This window comes from Mustelus asterias, chromosome 20 (genome assembly GCF_964213995.1).
Source record: "Mustelus asterias chromosome 20, sMusAst1.hap1.1, whole genome shotgun sequence".
Lineage (NCBI taxonomy): Eukaryota > Metazoa > Chordata > Chondrichthyes > Carcharhiniformes > Triakidae > Mustelus > Mustelus asterias.
The window spans coordinates 81,668,923-81,696,700 of NC_135820.1; the positions used below are offsets into that span (position 1 = coordinate 81,668,923).

Sequence of the window (27,778 nt, forward strand, 5' to 3'; positions counted from 1 at the left end):
AGAACAAACAAACTTGCATCTCTGTAGCACCTTTCACAGCCTCCGGATGTTCCAAAGTACTTTACAGTTAACTAAATATTATTTTAAATGTAGCTTGCACAAAACAGCAGTGAGATCGTGCCTAGGTAACCTGTATTTAGTGATATTGGTTGATAAATATTGGCTCCAGGATATTGGGGAGAATATCCCGGCTCTGTGGGATACCAGAGAACTGGTCCTGGGTGGGTTCTGCCGTGATACCCCCTCCATTGAAGGTCCTGCCTTGCTCACTGCAGAGGCTCACACTCAGAGCAAACTTTGCCCATGTGAGGCAGCACATTCAACAGAGGAGGGTTTTGGGATTGGAGGGTGTGGATATTGAATAAGCAGACATTGAGCAGAAAATTTCACACCCATCCCTCCACACTCAATAAAGAAACTTTCATCAGCCTTGACTGGGCTGGAATCAAAGGCAGAACAAGGGCCATTTCAACTGGGATAATATTCTTTAGTCTGGAAAGACAAGAGGGAGCAGGTGAAGGGAAGAGCTATATTTGATTCATTTCATTCATCACTTCAAAGCAGAATTTTTCAATTCCAGTGGTTAACCAGCAACACACAAACCATCCTTTCCATTGGCCAATGACACACACAGATCATCCTTTCCATTGGCCAATGACACACACAGATCATCCTTTCCATTGGCCAATGACACACACAGATCATCCTTTCCATTGGCCAATTACACACACAGATCATCCTTTCCATTGACGAAGCTTAGCTGCACGAATATACCAAAGTGATTCATTGTAGATGCTGATGGAATACAACACAAAGCCAAGATAAGTCTCATTTATACTTTCACTTAAAGAAACCAAGTCAGAAAGGATGCTTTAAAAAAAAGAGGGCATGTTAAATCATTTCAAAACCTATTTTCCAAAGAGAAGCAGTTAAGCATTCGCTCACAAATGCACGGTGTCAAGATGCTGATGAGGCCATGAGATAATCACTCAAAATACAGCCTCTCTTTTATAAACAATGTATACTTTCCACTCGATAATAAAATGCGTCCAGCTCCCACAGTCTCCCTCAGACTCACTTCATCCTCTGAGAATCTCCTCACCCTCGAGTCCCCTCAGCCACTCTGTTCCAGGTGCAGTCTCTCAAAAAATCAATACAACTGTCGCAAGACTTCGTTATTCCTGTACTCCAATCCCCTTGCAATAAAGGCCAACATGCCATTTTCCTTCCTAATTGCTTGCTGAACCTGCAAACTAACATTCTGCATTCTGTGTACAAGCACACACAAGCCTCTTTGAACACCAACACTTTACACGTTTCTCACCTTTTTTAAAAAATCTGCTTTTCTACTGTGGCGAACCCTGAGGAACTTGCCTTAACTTGAAGTCAGAGATCAGGAGTCTGGAGCCCAGAAACAAGAGTTCTGGGCAGCCCTCAGGATGTTCATGCATGTCCCAGCCTGGAAATGGCCACATGTGCACAGTTGGTGTCTTTCATGTCCTCAGGCCGGGAACAAGGCCCGGGACACATGCGCAGAAGAGAAAGAAGCAAAGTGAAATGGCATGAAACTGGAGATCAGATGACATGAGGGTCATGTAAAGAAACTGTCCTAGGGAGCAGGACACGGGGAGGGGGACAGAGAGAAGGTCCCAAACAAAGTTCCAAAACCAGGGATTGGGGCAGAAACAGGCCCAAGAAGGTGCTCTCAGGTAAGGAGCAAGGACAGAGATTAGAAACAGATGCTGTTAACTAAAGTTGAGAAAAAAGAGCCAAGTAATAGGTTCCGAGTTAAAGGTTGCGGGGAGAGTTGAAGCAAAGCGGACATGAGAAAAGCCCTGAAAATTCGAGGAGACAGCCGAAGGTTGGTGACTCCTCGCTGCGGGCGGTTAGAGCAGTGGTGTTCTGTTTTGTTAAAATTTATTCTTTAATGGCATGTGGACGTCGCTAGTAAAACCAGTACTTGCCACCCATCCCTAATTGCCCTTGAACCGAGTGGCTTGCTCCATCACTTCAAAGGGCAGATAAAAGTCAATCACATTGCTGTGGATCATGAGTCAGGCCAAACCAGGTAAGAATGGTAGATTTACTTCCCGAAAGGGCAATAGTGAACCAGGTGGGTTTTTATAACAATTGATGATAATTTCATGGTCACCATTACTGAGACTAGCTATCAATTCCATATATTTTATTAACTGAATTTAAATTCCACCAGCTGCTGTGGTGAGATTTGAACCCACGTCCACTTCTGGGCTTCTGGATTGCTAGTACAGTGACAATACCACAACGCCACTGTCTCCCCTTTGGCACAGCCAAAGATCTGAAATAATGCTTGGAAGGTGATGCGTGAGTATACAAAGAAACTCAGGGAAAAGGAAATTCAAAGTGAGATTGAAACCCTGGAGGTGGATTCCATCTGTCTGAGTGGGAGCATCGTTTGGAGAGAATTCCAAGGCGATTTCCTTGAACGTGGAGATTGGAAATCCTCATGAGAAAGACAGAGTTTCAGTGAGAGCAGTTGGCTCATGGTGACCAGCGTCAGGGTGGGTTGGTGAGAAATCCAGAGAACCTGGTTTGATTGCAGTGTCATTTACTTTGGATGGTGGTGTATCTGACCACAGTTCACCAGTTGGTCCACATGTACCACATACTTACCCTGAATATTAGAGTATAAAACAGATATGGTAAATTGTTATATCTATCGGAATTTGTATGGTCTGTAAAGAGATAGCTGGGGTGAAGGAATAGTGAATATTTGAATTATTTTCTTGTGTTTATAGAACTGTACAGCACAGAACAGGCCCTTCGGCCCACGATGTTGTGCCGAGCTTTATCTGAAAGATATTGGGAGTTTTCCAATTTTTCGTCTGGTGTAATACAGTTAATTGTTTTGCTTAATAAATATTTTATTCTGTTAAAAGTTCACCAATAGACTCTTGTGGATTTGTTCAGTAACTAACCTTCAATGTCCAAAAAAAGTTAGGATCTATCAAGTCAGGTTTCACTATAGGATCGGACCTGTCCAGTAGTATCAGCTGGGATTGTAACAGGGCTTGTAACATCATTCTTACGAACAAAGTTAATAATTTAACACTACCCTACAATACTCCATCTACCATCTTGTTGTCCACTCAATCTCTTTGCAGCCTCTGTGTCCTCCCCACAGCTTACCTTCCAACCTAGCATGGGAAACTGGGATACATTACTCAGTGTCTCTTCATCTAAGCCTCACAATGCTCTATTATTCCCTGCCTGCTAACAAAAAGACCCGTTTATGCACTTTCTGCTTTCTATCCATTAACCAATCCTCTAGCCATGCTAAAATATTGCCCCAAAATCCATGAGCCCTTACAGAACATAGAAGATAGGGGCAGGAGGAGGCCATTTGGCCCTTCGAGCCTGCTTTGCCATTCATTAAGATCATGGCTGATCGTCCAACTCAAAAGCCTAATCCTGCTTTTCCCCATAACCTTTGATCCCATTCGCACCAAGTGCTATATCCAGCCGCCTCTTGAATACATCCAATGTTTTGGCATCAACTACTTCCTGTGGGAATGAATTCCACAGGCTCACCACTCTTTGGGTGAAGAAATGTCTCCTCATCTCCGTCCTAAATGGTCTACCCTGAATCCTCAGACTGTGACCACTGGTTCTGGACTTCCCCACCATCAGGAACATCTTCCCTGCATCTATCCTGTCTGGACCTGTTGGAATTTTATAAGTCTCTATGAGATTCCCCCCTCATTCGTCTGAACTTCAGTGAAAACAATCCTAACCGGCTCAATCTCTCCTCATACACCAGTCCCACCATCCCTGGAATCAGCCTGGTAAACCTTCGCTGCACTCCCTCGAGAGCAAGAACATCCTTCCTCAGAAAAGGAGACCAAAACTGCACACAATACTCGGTGGGGCCTCGCCAAGGCCTTGTATAGTTGAAACAACACATCCCTGCTCCTGTACTCAAAACCTCTCGCAATGAAGGCCAACATGTCATTTGCCTTCTTTAGCACCTGCTGCACCTGCATGCTTACCTTCAGTGACTGGTGAACAAGGACACCCAGGTCCTGCTGCACACTCCCCTCTCCCAATTTACAGCCATATCTTACCAATTAACCTTTTGTATGGCACATTATTAAATATATTTTAGAAATCTAGATACAGTACATCTACTTGTTCCCCTCTATCCACCCTACTGGTTATACTTAATGGATTTCCCTTTCATAAATCCATGCTGACATGTTCGAATCATACTAGGCCTTTCTAAATATATTGGGATAGTTATGGAAAAGGATAAGGAACAGGCAGGAAATACAAGTTCTTACCTGGGGAAAGGCTAATTTTACTAAGATAAGATGCGATTTGGCCCAAGTGGACTGGGAGCAGCTACTTGCAAATAAAACCATGTCAGACCAACGGGACGACTGCAAGAATACAGGACAAATATGTTCTGGTAAAGACAAAGGGTGGGACCAAAAGCAGGGAACCCTGGATGTGATGGCATATAAGGGTAGGATTAAGAAAAAAAGAGAAGATTTTGGTAGATTTGGCTCAATATGGCAGAGTCCCTGGAGGAATATTAGAAGTGCAGGGGGGATTTTAAAAAGGAAATTAGGAAAGTAGAGGGAGTGCATGGAAAAGCTCGGCAGGTAGAATAAAGGGAAACCAAAAGAGATCTTTTAAACATATAAAGAGCAAGAGAATAATTAGGGAAAGCGTAGGGTCAATTAGGGACCATATAAATATGCTTATGGGGACCCGAAAGATGTGGGTACAGTCCTCAACGTACACTCTGCGTTGGTTGTCACAATGAAAAAGGATGTCGCAGACAACAGGGTGGAGGACTGAGAAATATTAGAGCAAATTAACAGAGAAAGAGGGGAGGTACCAGCCGGTTTAGCAAACTTAAATGCGGATAAAACCGCAGGCCCAGATGAGATGTATCCCAGGCTGCTGAGGAGGCAAGAGAGAAGACATCAGGGGCACTGATAGTGATTTTCAAATCCTCTCTGGCCACAGGTGAAGTGATGTGGACTGTCCCGAGGCATGGTACATTGGGGAGAGCATGCAGACGCTACGGCAACGGATGAATGGACACCACTCGACAATCACCAGGCAGGAGTGTTCCCTTCCTGTTGGGGAACACTTCAGCAGTCACGGGCATTCAGCCTCTGATCTTCGGGTAAGCGTTCTCCAAGGCAGCCTTCACGACAACGCAGAATCGCTGAGCAGAAACTGATAGCCAAGTTCCGCACACATGAGGACGGCCTCAACCGGGATATTGGGTTCATGTCACATTATCTGTAACCCCCACGACTTGCCTGGTTTGCAAAATCTCACTAACTGTCCTGGCTGGAGACAATACACATCTCTTTAACCTGTGCTTAACCCTCTCTCCACTCACATTGTCTGTACCTTTAAGACTTGATTACCTGTATAGACTCTCATTCCAACCATTATCTTGTAAATTGAGTTTGTGTCTTTATATGCCCTGTTTGGAACAGAACTCCCACTCACCTGATGAAGGAGCAGCGCTCTGAAAGCTTGTGACTTGTGCTACCAACTAAACCTGTTGGACTTTAACCTGGTGTTGTGAGACTTCTCACAGGTGAAGTGCCAGAAGACTGGGGGACTGCTAACATTGGGTAGGGACAGACAGGAAATTATAGGCCAATCAGTCTAACCTCAGTGGTGGGGGAGTTACTCGAAAGAATCCTGAGGGACAGGATGTGAAAGGAGCAGCTAGCAGTTAGGAAGGGAAATGGTAACTTGGCCTTCATTGCAAGAGGGTTTGAGCACAGCATTACTGCAGCAGTCTTACTGCAATCATACAGGGCCTTGGTGAGACCACACCTGGAGTATTGTGCGCAGTTTTGGTTTCCTTACCTAAGAAAGGATATACTTGCCATGAGGGAGTGCAGCAAAGAGTCACCAGACTGATTCCTGGGATGGCAGGAATGTCGTATGAGGAGAGATTGGGTCGACCGGGCCTGTATTCACTGGAATTTGGAAGAATGAGGATCTAATTGAAACATATAAAATTCTGACAGGGCTAGACAGACTGGATGCAGGGATGTCGTTCCCCCTGGCTATGGGCAGAGTGAGCTGCAGAGGCCAAGTTACTGAATATATATAAGAAACAAATACATTTCTGGACTCTAAAGCTGTCATGGGCTATGGGGAGAGCGTGTGAGTATAGTGTTGATATAGAGGATCAGCCATGATCATATTGAATGGTGGAGCAGGTTCGAAGGGCTGAATGGCCTAACTCCTGCTCCTAGTTTCTATGTTTCTCTATAAATTTATTCTTTCTATTGGCCGTAGGCTATAGTTTGGACCCAGCTGGACAATTTTTATCATCCAAAGTCAGAGGGACGTTTTTTACACAGAGGGTGGTGGGGGCCTGGAATGCGCTGCCAAGTAGGGTGGTGGAGGCAGGCACACTGACATCGTTTAAGACTTACCTGGATAGTCACATGAGCAGCCTGGGAATGGAGGGATACAAACGATTGGTCTAGTTGGACCAAGGAGCGGCACAGGCTTGGAGGGCCGAAGGGCCTGTTTCCTGTGCTGTACTGTTCTTTGTTCTTTGTTCTATTAACCAAAACTCTCAATATCTGACAGGTGACAAATATTTTCAATTACTGGTACATAATAAACCCCATCTCAAACGCACAGCACAATTTTAATTTCCTAAATCACTGAGAAAGGAGGAGTGTCTGAACTAAATTGAGGACTATGTAGAATCAGTCCTGCAGAACTCTCTAATGATGAATGTTAGGTGAGATGTTTTGTTTTTAGCTTGTATGTTAACCAATGGATGGTTAGTAACTGGCAGTTGGAAACATGGGTCGGGGGGGGGGGGGGGGGGGGGGGGGGGTGCGGTGTGGTGTGTGGGAAGAGAGATTAAGTGATCACTTTAATTGTTTCATTTTGCAATACTTCCTGGTTCTTGAGGGCTGTATTCAGTTGCCTGGTTACTCTTTGGTCCCTTCCTTGTTTACACTCGGTCCATCGACACTCAACAGCAGCAGATTGAAGTCAGCTCCACTCAAATCTTTCAAAGACCTGGGTTTAGTAAACTCCGATATTCCAACTCCAGATTAAGATTCACAAACCTTTCTTCACTTTCTTCTGCAGTTTCAGTGTATCAGATGATTTCTTCTTAATCTCCTGTCGAGCTTTCTTGTATTCTGCAAAAATTACCAGTGGAGACGCTGTTAATAAAAAGGGTTTTAAACAAAACGAATCTGACAGAAGCAGCAGCGGAATCATGTTACACATCATCAACGGTTTTGATGCTTTTTGACATTTCACGACCAGCCCTGTGATTTGTAACATTTACTGCATGTCACAATTTGTTCTCCAGACCACAAATTCTATGCCAAAATCCTGGGAGCAGCTTGAGTGAATCACTGGCCCCAATCAATATCCCGGAACTTGCACAGACTTGCATTTAATGAAAATGGTTTACAACACCGGGTGAGAAGGGACTGAGGAGGTGGTGTGCGCGTGCAGCAGTGGGCTAACTATAGATTCACTCCTGCAGCAATACCAGGTCTGACCTCAGCTCGGGGGAAACAAACAGCCACAATGGGGATGTGAGATTTACCAGTAAATGTTTGTTCTTTGTACTGACCCAGTGGTCATTGAACAAAGAGCAAAGAAAGTTACAGCACAGGAACAGGCCCTTCGGCCCTCCAAGCCTCCACCGACCAAGCTGCCCATTTGAACTAAAACCCCTTACCCTTCTGGGGACCATATCTCTCTATTCCCATCCTATTCACGTATTTGTCCAGGCGCCCCTTAAAGTCACTACTGTATCCACTTCCACTACCTCCCGCGACAGTGAGTTCCAGGCACCCACCACCCTCTGTGTAAAAAAAACTTGCCTCATACATCTCCTTTAAACCTTGCCGCTCGTACCTTAAACCTGTGTCCCCTAGTAATTGACTCTTCCACCCTGGGAAAAAGTTTCTGACTATCCACTCTGTCCATGCCCCTAATAATTTTGTAGACTTCTATCAGGTCTCCCCTCAACCTCCATCGTTCCAGTGAGAACAAACCAAGTTTCTCCAACCTCACCTCATAGCTAATGCCCTCCATACCAGGCAACATCCTGGTAAATCTCCTCTGCACCCTTTCCAACACTTCCACATCCTTCCTATAATATGGCGAACAGAACTGTACGCAATACTCCAAATGCGGCCGCACCAGAGTTTTGTACAGTTGCAACATGACCTCCTGGCTCCGAAACTCAATCCCTCTACCAATAAAAGCTAACACACTGTACGCCTTCTTAACAACCCTATCAACCTGGGTGCCAACTTTCAGGGATCTATGCACATGGACACCCAGATCCCTCTGTTTATCCACACTACCAAGTATCTTACCATTAGCCCAGTACTCTGTATTCCTGTTACTCCTTCCAAAGGGAATCACTTCGCACTTTTCCACATTAAACTCCATTTGCCACCTCTCAGCCCAGCTCTGCAGCTTACCTATGTCCCTCTGTAACCTGCCACTTCCCTCCGCACTGTCTACAACTCCACCGACTTTAGTGTCATCCGCAAATTTACTAACCCATCCTTCTATGCTCTCATCCAGGTCATTAATAAAAATGACAAACAGCAGTGGCCCTAAAACAGATCCTTGCGGCACACCACTAGTAACATCCTAGTAACTCCAGGATGAATATTTCCCATCAACCACGACCCTCTGTTTTCTTCCAGCTAGCCAATTCCTGATCCAAACCACTAAATCACCCTCAATCCCATGTGTCCGTATTTTCTGCAAAAGCTTACCATGGGGAACATTATCAAACGCTTTGCTGAAATCCATATACACCACATCAACCGCTTTATCCTCATCCACCTCTTTGGTCACCTTCTCAAAGAACTCAATAAGGTTTGTGAGGCACGAACAACCCTTCACAAAACCGTGCTGACTATCCCTAATAAAATTATTCCTTTCTAGGTGATTATAAATCCTATCTCTTATAGTCCTTTCCAATACTTTGCCCACAACAGAAGTAAGGCTCACGGGTCTATAATTACCAGGGTTGTCCCTACTCCCCTTCTTGAACAAGGGGACAACATTTGCTATCCTCCAGTCTTCTGGCACTGTTCCAGTAGACAATGACGACCCAAAGATCAAAGCCAAAGGCTCTGCAATCTCCTCTCTAGCCTCCCAGAGAATCCTAGGATAAATCCCATCCGGCCCAGGGGACTTATCTATTTTTACCCTTTCCAGAATTGCTAACACCTCCTCCCTACGAACCTCAATCCCATCCATTCCAACAGCCTGCACCTCAGTACTCCCCTCGACAACACTGTCCCTCTCCAGTGTGAATACCGACAAAAAATATTCATTTAGTGCCTCTCCTATCTCTTCAGACTCCACGCACAACTTCCCACTCCTGTCCTTGACTGACCCTAATCTTACCCTAGTCATTCTTTTACTCCTGACATACCTATAGAAAGGGTTTTCCTTGATCCTACCTGCCAAAGACTTCTCATGTCCCCTCCTGGCTCCTCGTAACTCTTTCTTTAGGTCCTTCCTGGCTAACCTGTAACTTTCAAGCTCCCTAACTGAGCCTTCACGTCTCATCCTTACATAAGTCTCCTTCTTCCTCTTCACAGTTGTGGGGACAGACACACACAATGTCATAGTTGCAGGGGTAATGTTAGAAGGACATTTTTTTAAATACAGTTAGTAATAACCTGGAACTCACTGCCTACGAGGGTGGGAGAGGCAACAATGAATGATTTCGAAAGGAAATTGGATGGACGCTTGAGGGAAATAAAGATGCAAGGATGTAGCAGGTGAATGGGACTGTGTGACTTTCTCTATAGAGAGCAGGCACAAACACAATAGGCTGAATGGCCTCTTTCTGTATGTTATGATTCTATGACATTAAAAGATAATAGAACAAAGAACAATACAGCACAGGAACAGGCCCTTCGGCCCTCCAAGCCTGCACCGATCATGTGTTCCTAACTAGACCATCCGTTTGTATCTCTCTATTCCCGGTCTGTTCATGTGGCTATCTAGATAAGTCTTAAACGATCCTAGCGTGTCTGCCTCAACCACCTTGCTTGGTAGCGCATTCCAGGCCCCCACCACCCTCTGTGTTAAATACGTCCCCCGCATATCTGTATTGAACCTAGCTCCCCTTACCTTGAACTTGTGACCCCTTGTGTTTGTCATTTCTGACCTAGGAAAAAGCTTCCAACTGTTCACCCTATGTATGCCCTTCATAATTTTATAAACTTCTATTAGGTCGCCCCTCAACCTCCGTCTTTCCAGAGAGAACAACCCTAGTTTACTCAATCTCTCCTCATAGCTAAGACCCTCCATACCAGGCAACATCCTGGTAAACCTTTTCTGCACTCTCTCCAAAGCCTCCACATCCTTCTGGTAGTGTGGCGACCAGAACTGGACGCAGTATTCCAAATGTGGCCTAACCAACGTTCTATATAACTGCAACATCATATGCCAACTTTTATACTCTATGCCCCGTCCAATAAAGGCAAGCATGCCATATGCCTTCTTCACCACCTTTTCCACCTGTGCTGCCACCTTTAAGGATCTGTGGACTTGCACACCCAGGTCCCTCTGTGTGTCTATACTCCTGGTGGTTCTGCCATTTATTGTACAGCTCTCCCTTACATTAGATCTACCGAAATGCATCACTTCGCATTTATCTGGATTAAATTCCATCTGCCATTTCTCCGCCCAATGTTCCAGCCTATCTATATCCTGCTGTATTCTCTGACAATGTTCATCACTATCCGCAACTCCAGCCATCTTTGTGTCGTCTGCAAACGTACTGATCACACCAGCTACATCTTCCTCCAAATCATTTATATATATATCACAAACAGCAGAGGTCCCAGTACGGAGCCCTGTGCTTCTTTTTCTTGTAAGTGCAGGTTTGCAGGCTCATTGGTTGTTTGGCTGGATTGTGAAGCTTCACGAAAAAAGGAGAGAATGAAAATGTCTCGTTTTGGGCAAGCGCGAAAGCGGCGAGGCGGACCAGGGCGGGAGAGGGCAAGGGCGGCGGGGACAGACCTGGGCGGGACAGAGCGAGGGTGGCGGGGGCGGACCAGGGCAGGAGAGAGCGAGGGCGGCGGGGGCGGACCAGGGCTGGAGAGAGCGAGGGTGGCGGGGGCGGACCAGGGCGGGAGAGAGTGAGGGCGGCGGGGACAGACCAGGGCGGGAGAGGGCGGCGAGACGGACCAGAGCGGGAGTGAGCGAGGGCAGCGAGGACAGACCTGGGCGGGAGAGAGCAAGGGCGGCGAGGCAGACCAGGGCGGGAGGGAGCGAGGGTGGCGAGGCGGATCAGGGCGGGAGAGAGTGAGAGCAGCGAGGCGGATCAGGGCGGGAGAGAGCAAGGGCGGCGAGGCAGACCAGGGCGCGAGGGAGCGAGGGTGGCGAGGCAGATCAGGGCGGGAGAGAGTGAGAGCAGCGAGGCGGATCAGGGCGGGAGGGAGCGAGGGCGGCGAGGCGGATCAGGGCGGGAGGGAGCGAGGGCGGCGAGGCGGATCAGGGCGGGAGAGAGTGAGAGCAGCGAGGCGGATCAGGGCGGGAGAGAGTGAGAGCAGCGAGGCGGATCAGGGCGGGAGGGAGCGAGGGCGGCGAGGCGGATCAGGGCGGGAGGGAGCGAGGGCGGCGAGGCGGATCAGGGCGGGAGAGAGTGAGAGCAGCAAGGCGGATCAGGGCGGGAGGGAGCGAGGGCAGCGAGGCGGATCAGGCGGGAGGGAGCGAGGGAGGCGAGGCGGATCAGGGCGGGAGGGAGCGAGGGCGGCGAGGCGGATCAGGGCGGGAGAGAGTGAGAGCAGCGAGGCGGATCAGGGCGGGAGGGAGCGAGGGTGGCGAGACGGATCAGGGCGGGAGAGAGCGAGAGCAGCGAGGCGGATCAGGGCGAGAGGGAGCGAAGGCGGCGAGGCGGATCAGGGCGGGAGAGAGCGAGGGCGGCGAGGCGGATCAGGGCGGGAGAGAGTGAGAGCAGCGAGGCGGATCAGGGCGGGAGGGAGCGAGGGCGGCGAGGCGGATCAGGGCGGGAGGGAGCGAGGGCGGCGAGGCGGATCAGGGCGGGAGAGTGAGAGCAGCGAGGCGGATCAGGGCGGGAGAGTGAGAGCAGCGAGGCGGATCAGGGCGGGAGAGAGTGAGAGCAGCGAGGCGGATCAGGGCGGGAGGGAGCGAGGGCGGCGAGGCGGATCAGGGCGGGAGGGAGCGAGGGCGGCGAGGCGGATCAGGGCGGGAGGGAGCGAGGGCGGCGAGGCGGATCAGGGCGGGAGAGAGCGAGAGCAGCAAGGCGGATCAGGGCGGGAGGGAGCGAGGGCGGCGAGGCGGATCAGGGCGGGAGAGAGCGAGGGCGGCGAGGCGGATCAGGGTGAGAGGGAGCGAGGGCGGCGAGGCGGATCAGGGCGGGAGAGAGTGAGAGCAGCAAAGCGGATCAGGGCGGGAGAGAGTGAGAGCAGCGAGGCGGATCAGGGCGGGAGAGAGCGAGGGCAGCGAGGCGGATCAGGGCGGGAGGGAACGAGGGCGGCGAGGCGGATCAGGGCGGGAGAGAGTGAGAGCAGCGAGGCGGATCAGGGCGGGAGAGTGAGAGCAGCGAGGCGGATCAGGGCGGGAGAGAGTGAGAGCAGCGAGGCGGATCAGGGCGGGAGGGAGCGAGGGCGGCGAGGCGGATCAGGGCGGGAGGGAGCGAGGGCGGCGAGGCGGATCAGGGCGGGAGGGAGCGAGGGCGGCAAGGCGGATCAGGGCGGGAGAGAGCGAGAGCAGCAAGGCGGATCAGGGCGGGAGGGAGCGAGGGCGGCGAGGCGGATCAGGGCGGGAGAGAGCGAGGGCGGCGAGGCGGATCAGGGTGAGAGGGAGCGAGGGCGGCGAGGCGGATCAGGGCGGGAGAGAGTGAGAGCAGCAAAGCGGATCAGGGCGGGAGAGAGTGAGAGCAGCGAGGCGGATCAGGGCGGGAGAGAGCGAGGGCAGCGAGGCGGATCAGGGCGGGAGGGAACGAGGGCGGCGAGGCGGATCAGGGCGGGAGAGAGTGAGAGCAGCGAGGCGGATCAGGGCGGGAGAGAGTGAGAGCAGCGAGGCGGATCAGGGCGAGAGGGAGCGAGGGCGGCGAGGCGGATCAGGGCGGGAGAGCGAGGGCGGCGAGGCGGGAGGAAGCGAGGGCAGCGAGGCGGATCAGGGCGGGAGGGAGCGAGGGCGGCGAGGCGGATCAGGGCGGGAGAGAGCGAGGGCGGCGAGGCGGATCAGGGCGGGAGAGAGCGAGGGCGGCGAGGCGGATCAGGGCGGGAGAGAGTGAGAGCAGCGAGGCGGATCAGGGCGGGAGAGAGTGAGAGCAGCGAGGCGGATCAGGGCGGGAGAGAGTGAGAGCAGCGAGGCGGATCAGGGCGGGAGGGAGCGAGAGCAGCGAGGCAGATCAGGGCGGGAGGGAGCGAGGGCGGCGAGGCGGGAGGGAGCGAGGGCGGCGAGGCGGATCAGGGCGGGAGAGCGAGAGCAGCGAGGCGGATCAGGGCGGGAGAGAGTGAGAGCAGCGAGGCGGATCAGGGCGGGAGAGAGTGAGAGCGGCGAGGCGGATCAGGGCGAGAGGGAGCGAGGGCGGCGAGGCGGATCAGGGCGGGAGGGAGCGAGAGCAGCGAGGCGGATCAGGGCGAGAGGGAGCGAGGGCGGCGAGGCGGATCAGGGCGGGAGGGAGCGAGAGCAGCGAGGCGGATCAGGGCGGGAGGGAGCGAGAGCAGCGAGGCGGATCAGGGCGGGAGGGAGCGAGGGCGGCGAGGCGGATCAGGGCGGGAGGGAGCGAGGGCGGCGAGGCGGATCAGGGCGGGAGAGAGCGAGGGCGGCGAGGCGGATCAGGGTGGGAGGGAGCGAGGGCGGCGAGGCGGATCAGGGCGAGAGGGAGCGAGGGCGGCGAGGCGGATCAGGGCGGGAGGGAGCGAGGGCGGCGAGGCGGATCAGGGCGGGAGAGAGTGAGAGCAGCAAGGCGGATCAGGGCGGGAGGGAGCGAGGGGGCGAGGCGGATCAGGGCGGGAGAGAGCGAGAGCAGTGAGGCGGATCAGGGCGGGAGAGAGTGAGAGCAGCGAGGCGAATCAGGGCGGGAGGGAGCGAGGGCGGCGAGGCGGATCAGGGCGGGAGAGAGCGAGGGCGGCGAGGCGGATCAGGGCGGGAGAGAGTGAGAGCAGCGAGGCGGATCAGGGCGGGAGGGAGCGAGGGCAGCGAGGCGGATCAGGGCGGCAGGGAACGAGGGCAGCGAGGTGGATCAGGGCGGGAGGGAGCGAGGGCGGCGAGGCGGATCAGGGCGAGAGGGAGCGAGAGCAGCGAGGCGGATCAGGGCAGGAGAGAGTGAGAGCAGCGAGGCGGATCAGGGCGGGAGGGAGCGAGGGCGGCGAGGCGGATCAGGGCGGGAGGGAGCGAGGGCGGCGAGGCGGATCAGGGCGGGAGGGAGCGAGGGCGGCGAGGCGGATCAGGGCGGGAGTGAGCGAGGGCGGCGAGGCGGATCAGGGCGGGAGGGAGCGAGGGCGGCGAGGCGGATCAGGGCGGGAGAGAGCGAGAGCAGGAAGGCGGATCAGGGCGGGAGGGAGCGAGGGCGGCGAGGCGGATCAGGGCGGGAGGGAGCGGGGGCGGCGAGGCGGATCAGGGCGGGAGAGAGTGAGCAGCGAGGCGGATCCGGGCGGGAGGGAGCGAGGGCGGCGAGGCGGATCAGGGCGGGAGAGAGCGAGGGCGGCGAGGCGGATCAGGGCGAGAGGGAGCGAGGGCAGCGAGGCGGATCAGGGCGGGAGAGAGCGAGAGCAGCGAGGCGGATCAGGGCGGGAGAGAGCGAGGGCGGCGAGGCGGATCAGGGCGGGAGAGAGTGAGAGCAGCAAGGCGGATCAGGGTGGGAGGGAGCGAGGGCAGCGAGGCGGATCAGGGCGGGAGGGAACGAGGGCGGCGAGGCGGATCAGGGCGGGAGGGAACGAGGGCGGCGAGGCGGATCAGGGCGGGAGAGAGTGAGAGCAGCGAGGCGGATCAGGGCGGGAGAGAGTGAGAGCAGCGAGGCGGATCAGGGCGGGAGAGAGCGAGGGCGGCGAGGCGGATCAGGGCGGGAGAGAGTGAGAGCAGCAAGGCGGATCAGGGTGGGAGGGAGCGAGGGCAGCGAGGCGGATCAGGGCGGGAGGGAACGAGGGCGGCGAGGCGGATCAGGGCGGGAGGGAACGAGGGCGGCGAGGCGGATCAGGGCGGGAGAGAGTGAGAGCAGCGAGGCGGATCAGGGCGGGAGAGAGTGAGAGCAGCGAGGCGGATCAGGGCGGGAGGGAGCGAGGGCGGCGAGGCGGATCAGGGCGAGAGGGAGCGAGGGCGGCGAGGCGGATCAGGGCGGGAGGGAGCGAGGGCGGCGAGGCGGATCAGGGCGGGAGAGAGCGAGGGCGGCGAGGCGGATCAGGGCGGGAGAGAGCGAGGGCGGCGAGGCGGATCAGGGCGGGAGGGAGCGAGGGCGGCGAGGCGGATCAGGGCGGGAGGGAGCGAGGGCGGCGAGGCGGATCAGGGCGGGAGAGAGCGAGGGCGGCGAGGCGGATCAGGGCGGGAGAGAGCGAGGGCGGCGAGGCGGATCAGGGCGGGAGGGAGCGAGGGCGGCGAGGCGGATCAGGGCGGGAGAGAGCGAGGGCGGCGAGGCGGATCAGGGCGAGAGGGAGTGAGAGCAGCAAGGCGGATCAGGGCGGGAGAGAGCGAGAGCAGCGAGGCGGATCAGGCGGGAGGGAGCGAGGGCAGCGAGGCGGATCAGGGCGGGAGGGAGCGAGGGCAGCGAGGCGGATCAGGGCGGGAGGGAGCGAGGGCGGCGAGGTGGATCAGGGCGGGAGGGAGCGAGAGCGGCGAGGCGGATAAGGGCGGGAGAGAGCGAGGGCGGCGAGGCGGATCAGGGCGGGAGAGAGTGAGAGCAGCAAGGCGGATCAGGGCGGGAGAGAGTGAGAGCAGCGAGGCGGATCAGGGCGGGAGAGAGTGAGAGCAGCAAGGCGGATCAGGGCGGGAGGGAGCGAGGGCAGCGAGGCGGATCAGGGCGGGAGGGAGCGAGGGCGGCGAGGCGGATCAGGGCGGGAGGGTGCGAGGGCGGCGAGGCGGATCAGGGCGGGAGAGAGTGAGAGCAGCGAGGCGGATCAGGGCGGGAGAGAGCGAGAGCAGCGAGGCGGATCAGGGCGGGAGGGAGCGAGGGCAGCGAGGCGGATCAGGGCGGGAGGGAGCGAGGGCGGCGAGGCGGGAGGGAGCGAGGGCGGCGAGGTGGATCAGGGCGGGAGAGCGAGAGCAGCGAGGCGGATCAGGGCGGGAGAGAGTGAGAGCAGCGAGGCGGATCAGGGCGGGAGGGAGCGAGGGCGGCGAGGCGGATCAGGGCGAGAGGGAGCGAGGGCGGCGAGGCGGATCAGGGCGGGAGGGAGCGAGGGCGGCGAGGCGGATCAGGGCGGGAGAGAGCGAGGGCGGCGAGGCGGATCAGGGCGGGAGAGAGCGAGGGCGGCGAGGCGGATCAGGGCAGGAGGGAGCGAGGGCGGCGAGGCGGATCAGGGCGGGAGAGAGCGAGGGCGGCGAGGCGGATCAGGGCGGGAGAGAGCGAGGGCGGCGAGGCGGATCAGGGCGGGAGGGAGCGAGGGCGGCGAGGCGGATCAGGGCGGGAGAGAGCGAGGGCGGCGAGGCGGATCAGGGCGGGAGGGAGCGAGGGCGGTGAGGCGGATCAGGGCGAGAGGGAGTGAGAGCAGCAAGGCGGATCAGGGCGGGAGAGAGCGAGAGCAGCGAGGCGGATCAGGGCGGGAGGGAGCGAGGGCAGCGAGGCGGATCAGGGCGGGAGGGAGCGAGGGCAGCGAGGCGGATCAGGGCGGGAGGGAGCGAGGGCGGCGAGGCGGATCAGGGCGGGAGGGAGCGAGGGCGGCGAGGCGGATCAGGGCGGGAGGGAGCGAGGGCGGCGAGGCGGATCAGGGCGGGAGAGAGTGAGAGCAGCGAGGCGGATCAGGGCGGGAGGGAGCGAGGGCGGCGAGGCGGATCAGGGCGGGAGAGAGCGAGAGCAGCGAGGCGGATCAGGGCGGGAGAGAGTGAGAGCAGCGAGGCGGATCAGGGCGGGAGGGAGCGAGGGCGGCGAGGCGGGAGGGAGCGAGGGCGGCGAGGCGGATCAGGGCGGGAGAGTGAGAGCAGCGAGGCGGATCAGGGCGGGAGAGAGTGAGAGCAGCGAGGCGGATCAGGGCGGGAGAGAGTGAGAGCAGCGAGGCGGATCAGGGCGGGAGAGAGTGAGAGCAGCGAGGCGGATCAGGGCGAGAGGGAGCGAGGGCGGCGAGGCGGATCAGGGCGGGAGGGAGCGAGGGCGGCGAGGCGGATCAGGGCGAGAGGGAGCGAGGGCGGCGAGGCGGATCAGGGCGGGAGGGAGCGAGGGCGGCGAGGCGGATCAGGGCGAGAGGGAGCGAGGGTGGCGAGGCGGATCAGGGCGGGAGAGAGCGAGGGCGGCGAGGCGGATCAGGGCGGGAGTGAGCGAGGGCGGCGAGGCGGATCAGGGCGGGAGAGAGTGAGAGCAGCGAGGCGGATCAGGGCGGGAGGGAGCGAGGGCGGCGAGGCGGATCAGGGCGGGAGAGAGCGAGGGCGGCGAGGCGGATCAGGGCGGGAGAGAGTGAGAGCAGCGAGGCGGATCAGGGCGGGAGAGAGTGAGAGCAGCGAGGCGGATCAGGGCGGGAGGGAGCGAGAGCAGCGAGGCGGATCAGGGCGAGAGGGAGCGAGGGCGGCGAGGCGGATCAGGGCGGGAGGGAGCGAGGGCGGCGAGGTGGATCAGGGCGGGAGGGAGCGAGGGCGGCGAGGCGGATCAGGGCGAGAGGGAGCGAGAGCAGCGAGGCGGATCAGGGCGGGAGAGAGTGAGAGCAGCGAGGCGGATCAGGGCGGGAGGGAGCGAGGGCGGCGAGGCGGGAGGGAGCGAGGGCGGCGAGGCGGATCAGGGCGGGAGAGAGTGAGAGCAGCGAGGCGGATCAGGGCGGGAGGGAGCGAGGGCGGCGAGGCGGATCAGGGCGGGAGAGAGCGAGGGCGGCGAGGCGGATCAGGGCGGGAGGGAGCGAGGGCGGCGAGGCGGATCAGGGCGGGAGAGAGTGAGAGCAGCGAGGCGGATCAGGGCGGGAGGGAGCGAGGGCAGCGAGGTGGATCAGGGCGAGAGGGAGCGAGGGCGGCGAGGCGGATCAGGGCGGGAGGGAGCGAGGGCAGCGAGGTGGATCAGGGCGAGAGGGAGCGAGGGCGGCGAGGCGGATCAGGGCGAGAGGGAGAGAGGGCGGCGAGGCGGATCAGGGCGAGAGGGAGCGAGGGCGGCGAGGCGGATCAGGGCGGGAGGGAGCGAGGGCGGCGAGGCGGATCAGGGCGGGAGGGAGCGAGGGCGGCGAGGCGGATCAGGGCGGGAGAGCGAGAGAGCAGCGAGGCGGATCAGGGCGAGAGGGAGCGAGGGCGGCGAGGCGGATCAGGGCGGGAGAGCGAGAGAGCAGCGAGGCGGATCAGGGCGAGAGGGAGCGAGGGCGGCGAGGCGAATCAGGGCGGGAGAGCGAGAGAGCAGCGAGGCGGATCAGGGCGAGAGGGAGCGAGGGCGGCGAGGCGGATCAGGGCGAGAGGGAGCGAGGGCGGCGAGGCGGATCAGGGCGGGAGAGCGAGAGAGCAGCGAGGCGGATCAGGGCGAGAGGGAGCGAGGGCGGCGAGGTGAATCAGGGTGGGAGAGCGTGAGAGCAGCGAGGCGGCTCAGGGCGGGAGAGCGTGAGAGCAGCGAGGCGGCTCAGGGCGAGAGGAAGCGAGGGCAGCGAGGTGGATCAGGGCGAGAGGAAGCGAGGGCAGCGAGGTGGATCAGGGCGAGAGGAAGCAAGGGCAGCGAGGTGGATCAAGGCGGGAGGGAGCGAGGGCGGCGACAGATAGAAGTGGGAGATGGCGAGAGCAGTCAGACAGATCACAGCGGGAGAGAACGAAAGTGCAGGGACAGATAGAAGTGTGAAAGTACGCGTGGGATGGATGGGAGCGGTAGACAGTGAGATAGACCACAGCGGGAGAGAGCGCACCAGGATGGATAGAAGCAGGAGAAAGCGCGCTGGGACGGTTCACAGCGGGAGACAGTGAGTGCGCCGGGATGGATCAGAGCGGGAGTGTACGAGAGCGCCGGGATGGATCAGAGCGGGAGTGTACGAGAGCGCCGGGATGGATCAGAGCGGGAGTGTACGAGAGCGCCGGGATGGATCAGAGCGGGAGTGTACGAGAGCGCCGGGATGGATCAGAGCGGGAGTGTACGAGAGCGCCGGGATGGATCAGAGCGGGAGTGTACGAGAGCGCCGGGATGGATCAGAGCGGGAGTGTACGAGAGCGCCGGGATGGATCAGAGCGGGAGTGTACGAGAGCGCCGGGATGGATCAGAGCGGGAGTGTACGAGAGCGCCGGGATGGATCAGAGCGGGAGTGTACGAGAGCGCCGGGATGGATCAGAGCGGGAGTGTACGAGAGCGCCGGGATGGATCAGAGCGGGAGTGTACGAGAGCGCCGGGATGGATCAGAGCCGGAGTGTACGAGAGCGCCGGGATGGATCAGAGCGGGAGTGTACGAGAGCGCCGGGATGGATCATTTACCTTTGGCGTGGTCTTTGTCCAATTGGTTAGCAATTTTCTTCCACTCCTCGATCCGACCCTCCAGAGGGTTTATCAGACTGTCCGTTAGCGCTCTGTCAGAGTAAAGAGAAAACAACTTAGCAAGTGATGGGGAGCGGAGAGTGTGTGCACACCTCACAGAGATAGACAGCAAGAATATGAATGAGAGAAGATATGAGTGAGATAGAGTCGAGTAAGTGAATGACAGAGGTTTACTTTGAGAAACAGACGTACGCAGTGAGCTGTTTGAGCCTCGATTCGATACTGCGATGTCTCATACACATCCTGGTCAGAGCTGAACCTATCTCCTTCGTAGCACCTGAAATAAATAAAAGAAATCTTCAATTACTCTAACTAATGATTTTAATCATTCTCGCACAGTACTGAAGTGAAGAGGGGAAGGAAGAGGAAAAGCAAATCCGCCCAACCGCAACCTTGAGCAAAGCCCATCACCCCGAGGTCAACAGGTTTATGGGCAAGAAAGGGTCACTAAAACAGAATGCAGGGAGATGTGCGCAAGGCACTTTGTGGCTTTCTGGTTTTGAATGAATCTGTTGAGAAGGCATCTGGGGGCCTGCAAAACAACATTGGCTGGTGGTTATCAGAGGCACAGCATCATCAGGCTAGGAGCCTTACAAGTATAGTGAAGACAGCTCTTGTCCTGACAGCTTGGCAAGGCCATTGTCAACACAGACATCATTTGTTAATGAGGTGCAGGCTGCCATTTTTGTGAATAGGTTATTTTAACTTTGGGACCTATAGGGCCTTAAATATGTTTTTGTATGAAAAAAAGAGGGAGCTTTACTCAGTATCTAACCCTGCTGTATCTGTCCTGGGAGTGTATATTTTATTAGAGAAGTTGAATTTTTGCTGTTCTACAAAGTTCCAGGTGTAATGCATCAGCAAAGGGGTATTTGTATAAAGCCCTGGGTGCAGTGCATTTACAAGGATTATAATATCTGGGGAAAATCATTAAACCCGGCCCCGCGCTGCACGCGGACCGCCCGGCCCCGCGCTGCACGCGGACCGCCCGGCCCCGCGCTGCACGCGGACCGCCCGGCCCCGCGCTGCACGCGGACCGCCCGGCCCCGCGCTGCACGCGGACCGCCCGGCCCCGCGCTGCACGCGGACCGCCCGGCCCCGCGCTGCACGCGGACCGCCCGGCCCCGCGCTGCACGCGGACCGCCCGGCCCCGCGCTGCACGCGGACCGCCCGGCCCCGCGCTGCACGCGGACCGCCCGGCCCCGCGCTGCACGCGGACCGCCCGGCCCCGCGCTGCACGCGGACCGCCCGGCCCCGCATTTCAGGTCTTTTCTGTTTCAAAGAACAAAGAAAATTACAGCACAGGAACAGGCCCTTCGGCCCTCCAAGCCTGCACCGACCATGCTGCCCCGACTGAACTAAAACCCCCTACCCTTCCGGGGACCATATCCCTCTATTCCCATCCTATTCATGTATTTGTCAAGACGCCCCTTAAAAGTCACTACTGTATCCGCTTCCACTACCTCCCCCAGCAACGAGTTCCAGGCACCCACTACTGTGTGTAAAAAATCTGCCTCGTACATCTCCTTTAAACCTTGCCCCTTGTACCTTAAACCTGTGCCCCCTGGTAATGTATTTGACACTTAGTGCAATGTTCTATATATTTAATAAAGCACAATTATTGTTCTTCCCAGAACAGGGAAAGTTAAGGAGAGAGTAGACAGAGGTGTTCAAAATGATGAAGTGCTTTAATCACGGCACGGTAGCACAGTGGTTAGCATTGCTGCTTCACAGCTCCAGGGTCCCAGGTTCGATTCCCGGCTCGGGTCACTGTCTGTGTGGAGTTTGCACATTCTCCTCGTGTCTGCGTGGGTTTCCTCCGGGTGCTCCGGTTTCCTCCCACAGTCCAAAGATGTGCAGGTTAGGTTGATTGGCCAGGTTAGAAATTGCCCCTTAGAGTCCTGGGATGCGTAGTTTAGAGGGATTAGCGGGTAAAATATGTGGGGGTAGGGCCTGGGTGGGATTGTGGTCGGTGCAGACTCGATGGGCCGAATGGCCTCCTTCCGCACTGTAGGGTTTCTATGATTTCTATGACCTCTAAGTAAATATGGAGACACTCTGGCAATTTGTCGCTGACCAGATGATTGAAGGAACTTGGTAAATAAACCAGGTGGGAGATGAGGAATCTTCCTCTGGCCAGTTGTTATGGTCTGGAATGCGCTGCCTGAATGTGTGGTGGAAGCAGATTGAATAATAACTTTAGAAAGGAATTCAGAAAGTATTATAAGGCTACGTGGGAAAGTGCGGGAAGGGGGCATTCATTGAATCGCACATGCAAAGTGCTGACACAGCTTTGATGGGCTGAATGGCCTTCTATGCTTTTGAATTTATTATAAACAGCAGTATATTGTTCAGTTTGTTATTGAGTGGGGCATCGTTCTCCCTTCCCCTCCCACTGAGATTATGTCCATTCTCCCCGAGATACGAGTTGCAGCACCTTCGGAAGCATCTGAGCCTGGCTGTCAGGCAGCAGCAGGCCCCATAGACAGCATCACAGTGAGTGCATTCAAAGCCGCAGTTCCCACTTATACAGTGCATCTTGGCAGGTGCTGAAGTACGGGGATGAGGAGAAGCAAACCCCCTTCTGTATTCTGCTCCTCAGCCCAGCAGCAGGTGATGCTTTCACCCTCCCAGCTGAACCAACAGAGCTCCAGGTCTGAGACTCACCCTCTCCTCTCGACAGACGATAACAGACCTGGCTATAATGCTTCACGTTAATGCTGCTGTGAGTCTGAAAGCTTGGAGGCCGTTCACAGTCCTCAGTCGTAATCAATCCCACATGACTGACTGGTGGACCACTTTACAAGGCCGAGAAACAAGAGAATCTCAGCGTCCTGCTGTGGGTCTCTTCACGGAGCGGAGAATTGGTGGCCCTTTCAGCAGTTTCAGAGAGGAATGGTGTGCAGCGCGATGGGTTGGGAAGCATTTTAATCTCTTCCCTCAGCGGCGAAAGTGCTGTGAGGACAGAATAGATTCTGCTCCACAGTCAAGCAGCACATTCAGCGAGTCGTCTGAACACCTGGATCGAGTTAGATCTTGGCAGAGACGTTGAGCATTTTCTCGACAGGTGATTCACTGTCTGTAGCAGTGAAGAGAGGGCACGCTGTCTGAGAAACAAACATGGGGCTGATGTAGAAAACAGGAAGATACTGTCGCAGGAGACCCGGTACCAAATTAACAGGGCAGGGAGTTGGGGTGGGGGGTGGGGCACCACCCCCAACTTTTCATTTGTGAAATACAACAACAATGTCCTTTAGGGAACGAAATCTGTAGTCTTTTCCCGGTATGGCCTACACGCGACTCCACTAAATACTTTCTGAAATGCAAGAGCGAGACACTCAGCTCAAGGACAGTTAGGGGTGGCAGTAAATGTTGGCCCAGCCAATGACACCCACATCCCACCTTTACTGCATGGAAATGACCCAAGATGCTTCACAAGGACCAAAATCAAACTAAAATCGAGACAGCTACACAATCATTAGATCACCGTGGGGTGGCACGGTAGCACAGTGGTTAGCACTGCTGCTTCACAGCTCCAGGGACCTGGGTTCGATTCCCGGCTTGGGTCACTGTCTGTGTGGAGTTTGCACATTCTCCTCGTGTCTGTGTGGGTTTCCTCCGGGTGCTCCGGTTTCCTCCCACAGTCCAAAGATGTGCGGGTTAGGTTAATTGGCCATTCTAAATTGCCCCTTAGTGTCCCGGGATGCGTAGGTTAGAGGGATTAGTGGGTAAATATGTAGGGATATGGGGGTAGGGCCTGGGTGGGATTGTGGTCGGTGCAGACTCGATGGGCTGAATGGCCTCTTTCTGCACTGTAGGGTGTCTATGATTTCTATGATCACATGACCAAATGCAAGTTCAAAAACAAAGAAGTGGCTTTTCGGTGGAGGGGGAGGATACTGGAGTTTGGGATCTGGGCAGCTGAAGGCCAGTTTGAAGCTTTGTAAGCTGCAGGAATTTGACATTTGATTGCTCACCCCGGGGGCCTTTTGTCTCAGTTATTCAATCCCAGCTTCTACAAGAAAAAAAACTCAGCAGGAAGCTTTGCCCTGAACCGTCTCACACGTTTCAGCGTGCAAGCTGCTGCCAATAGCTGGCCGATTGGCTCAAACAAGCTTCACCTTGACTTCTGGAGTTGAAGGTGGGTGATTATGTACACACGGTTAGTAAAAGCAGAGCGACTGAGTACCTGTCAGCCCTGCTCCATTGCCCCAGTTCACTCTCTACCCCAGGAGCTGGGGCACTCTGTTAGTTAATCCCATATTGCCGCTGCAACGGTCTGTTCTGTGGTTTCAGTGTTTGAGCTGTGGTACAATGGGTAACACACTCACCTCCAAATCAAACATCATAGAATCAGGTCCCACTCCAGAGAACTCAGCGTGTAACCCAGAGTGATGGGGACAGGGGCAATGGGTCAGGGTAGCAGTGGAGGTCGGATTGAGCGGGGGGGGGGGGGGGTTATCATTCATTTATGGCATGGGGGATGGTGGGAGCAGAGGGTGTGTGGAGAGGAAGATGGTGGGAAGAGAAGGGGGAATGGGTGCTAGTAGGGAAGGGTGTGAAGGGAAGCGAAGGGAGAAGTACGCTGGGAAGGGAATTCATCAGAGTGAAATTGTGACTGGGTTGGACAGACTGGATGCAGGAATGTGGTTTCCTTTGGCTGGGGGATTCGAGAACAAGTGGTCACAGTCTCAGGATACAGGTAGACCATTTAGGACTGAGATGCGATGAGGATAGTGAATCTGTGGAATTTGCCAACACAGAAGGTTGTAAAGGCAAATTCACTGAATATATTGAAGAAGAAAATAAATAATTTCACTCATGATCATAATGAATGGAAGAATGGCCAACTCCTGCTCCTATTTTCTATGTTTCAATGATACCCGAGGATCAGTGCAGAGGGAGTGCCGCACTGTCAGAGGGTCAGTACTGAGGGAGTGCCACACTGTCAGAGGGTCAGTACTGAGGGAGTGCCGCACTGTCAGAGGGTCAGTGCTGAGGGAGTGCTGCACTGTCAGAGGGTCAGTACTGAGGGAGTGCCGCACTGTCAGAGGGTCAGTACTGAGGGAGTGCCGCACTGTCAGAGGGTCAGTACTGAGGGAGTGCCGCACTGTCAGAGGGTCAGTACTGAGGGAGTGCCGCACTGTCAGAGGGTCAGTACTGAGGGAGTGCCGCACTGTCAGAGGGTCAGTACTGAGGGAGTGCCGCACTGTCAGAGGGTCAGTGCAGAGGGAGTGCCGCACTGTCAGAGGGTCAGTGCTGAGGGAGTGCCGCACTGTCAGAGGGTCAGTGCTGAGGGAGTGCCGCACTGTCAGAGGGTCAGTGCTGAGGGAGTGCTGCACCGTCAGAGGGTCAGTGCAGAGGGAGTGCCGCACTGTCAGAGGGTCAGTACTGAGGGAGTGCCGCACTGTCAGAGGGTCAGTGCAGAGGGAGTGCCGCACTGTCAGAGGGTCAGTGCTGAGGGAGTGCCGCACTGTCAGAGGGTCAGTGCTGAGGGAGTGCTGCACCGTCAGAGGGTCAGTGCAGAGGGAGTGCCGCACTGTCAGAGGGTCAGTGCAGAGGGAGTGCCGCACTGTCAGAGGTGCTGGTAAGTTTTGAAATCTGAACCCTATCAGGCGAATGTCAAAGATCCCATGGCAGGATCTGAAAGAAAATCAGGGAAGTGCTTTTCAGTGATCCAGCCAAGGTTTGACTTGCAAGCATTCGATGATTTGGTCATGGTCTCGGTGTTCCTTTTGGGACTTTGCTGACTTAGAACAGTAACTGCACCGCGAAGGTAGATTTAATTGCCTAATAAGGCGCTTTGGAAAATCCTGAAGTGGTGAAAGATGCTAAAGTTACCGAGAACAGCGTGCAAAAAGAGAACCGTCACCGCAAACAAGAACACTGCGAGATATCACCCAAGGAGAATTATCCCAGAACCCAATCACAATCAGCCAAACACATTACTGATTTCAACAGGGCTGGCTTTGCAGTGGAAACTCCATGTTGGAGGGTCCTAGCCTGCTCTGTCTGCCAGTGCCTCTAGCAACGCGAGTTGACAATGTCGCTGCATCATTTTGTGTGCATGGAGAGGAGATAAATAGGGTCACATTTCCCAAGGTGAAAACCAGGGCTTCATTCCGACAGCGAGTTCCCTCTGCCAGCTCCAGTTTACTGCTGAGACACAGGAGCCTCACAAAGGAGCCTGTCCACACATCAGTGCAAAACTGCTGCAGGACACCCCATCCCTCGGCCTAATCGCCTCACTCACTAACGCAGATTGGTGAAGTGTGGTGAATTCTGCTGGTCATGAAATAGTTCCTGTTGTGGATCTGGACAGAATCTCAATGCTGCTAAACCCCAACATTCACAATTCCCCCTGTTCCCATGCTTCACAGCGGATGCCAGATTTTATTTCCAAGGAAGCCCCATTTTTTTCTCCCCATATCATTGGCCCCCAGTACAATCCCGATAGGAAGTTCCACTCTGCACAGAGTCTGAACTCGCAAGCAAGTATTTGTTAAATTGAGAAAAACACAGCAAGAGCCCAGGGAGCGATGAGCATTCAGAGTCAGTGTTGGAGCATTGAGAGGCTGAGCTGAGCTCTGAAATCATGCGGATTGAAGGAATGAGAAAAATAGAGAAGGCAACGGGACAAAAAGGAAGAACAGAATCATTCAGCTCAACAAAAGTTCTGGTGAAAGGGAGGGAGGGAGGGAGAGGGAAGGGGAAGGTGTCAGGGTGAGGCTGGGGGGGCGGGAATGACCAGTTTGTGTGAAGATGTCAGGGTGAGGCTGGGGGGGGATGACCAGTTTGTGTGAAGGTCTGAGCAACCCAAAGTAAGGAGGTTTGACCACAGCATGGGTACATAATGGCAACACTGAAACGGTCAGTGACTGGGACCACTTTGTAGATGAAATATGGACTGAATTCCCGTTTACAGGGACTGTTTGACCTTCTGGACTCTTCCAGGATCCAAAGGCTCCGCAGAGAACTCCTGCGCCATAGCCGAATTCAGTGAATGCGAGTTCTGGAATTACTGCTATGAGCAGTCAATGAATCAAACCCTGGCTGAGTAGAGATTCGGAGGAAATATTTACTGAAGTGTGGTTTGATTATTTAACATTTGGATCAGTATCTGAGGAAGGCTGATGCTGAATATTTTCCAGGACTATATCCACTCTCACAAAGAGGCTGATTAATGCTGGGTTCTGTTACAGGAGATGCAAACTCTTCCAATACCTCAAACACACGACTGGATGATAACCAGCCAAGGCAGAGAATGCTGAGAGAAATTATGAAATATTAGGGGTTGAGAGATAAATATGGACTAGCACACCCTGGAAAATTCCCCGATCTTCTTTGAAATCTTAGCTTAATAGGGTAAACAGGCCCTTGGAATAATGTGTCATTTAAACAACAGTCAGTGGCTGAGGGAGTGCCGCACTGTCAGAGGGTCAGCACTGAAGGAGTGAGGTACCCTCTGACAGTGCGGCACTCCCTCAGTGCTGACCCTCTGTTAGTACCAGTCTCCCAAGTTACACCCTCTATCAACTCCAGGTGACTCTGCTGCCTATTCCCAACTTGCTTCAGTCTTGTTCACCCATCATCCAGCCTGTTCACTAACCCCCCCCCCCACAGGAACTCGCCCCTTCCAATCTTGAATCTCTTTCACTGCAACACCCCCCCGAAGATTTCTGCACTCTTCTAATCCTAGTCCACTTCCTTCGTCCCACTATTCATGGCCATGCCTTCAGCTCTCAAGGACCAAATTCAACCTCCCTCCTCCTTTTCAGATGCCTCCTAACACTTTTCTTTTTGACCAAGCTTTTGGTCATGGGATCAAATATCCCTTGTTTAGTTTGGTGTCAGTCTTCTGTTTCTGATAAAGCTCCTGTGAAGAGTTTCCCAACGTGGAAAGTTCCACATAAATAAGAGTTGATGTTGAAACTGGAAACGGAGTCAGGCTGGAGAAGACGTATACTCATTTTCATTTTAGTTCCATCTTCATCTTAAAGTTTTTTTAAAATTTGTTCACGGGATGTGGGATCTATTCTCGTAGATGAGTTTGGTGCAATTCGTCACAAGCAATGTGGAGAATTATGCAGGGGTATTATGTCCCAGCCCATCCCAAAGTTTAATGAGGACTAATCT

At 55.3% G+C, this 27,778-nt stretch overlaps 2 protein-coding genes across 2 annotated transcripts in view; one reads left to right on the forward strand and one right to left on the reverse strand.

Annotated features, from left to right (window-relative positions):
- Positions 1–27,778, forward strand: part of LOC144508694 (CMP-N-acetylneuraminate-beta-galactosamide-alpha-2,3-sialyltransferase 2-like) — a 556,023-nt gene that overhangs the window by 107,586 nt on the left and 420,659 nt on the right. The gene's annotated exons all lie outside the window — the stretch shown is intronic.
- Positions 1–27,778, reverse strand: part of mtss1 (MTSS I-BAR domain containing 1) — a 138,957-nt gene that overhangs the window by 64,265 nt on the left and 46,914 nt on the right. Inside the window, exons 4-6 of the mRNA XM_078236090.1 lie at positions 19,835–19,919; positions 19,583–19,674; positions 7,113–7,187 (exon numbers count right to left, since the gene is read on the reverse strand). Coding sequence (XP_078092216.1) covers positions 7,113–7,187; positions 19,583–19,674; positions 19,835–19,919 — 252 coding nt within the window. The remainder of the gene's footprint in view (positions 1–7,112; positions 7,188–19,582; positions 19,675–19,834; positions 19,920–27,778) is intronic.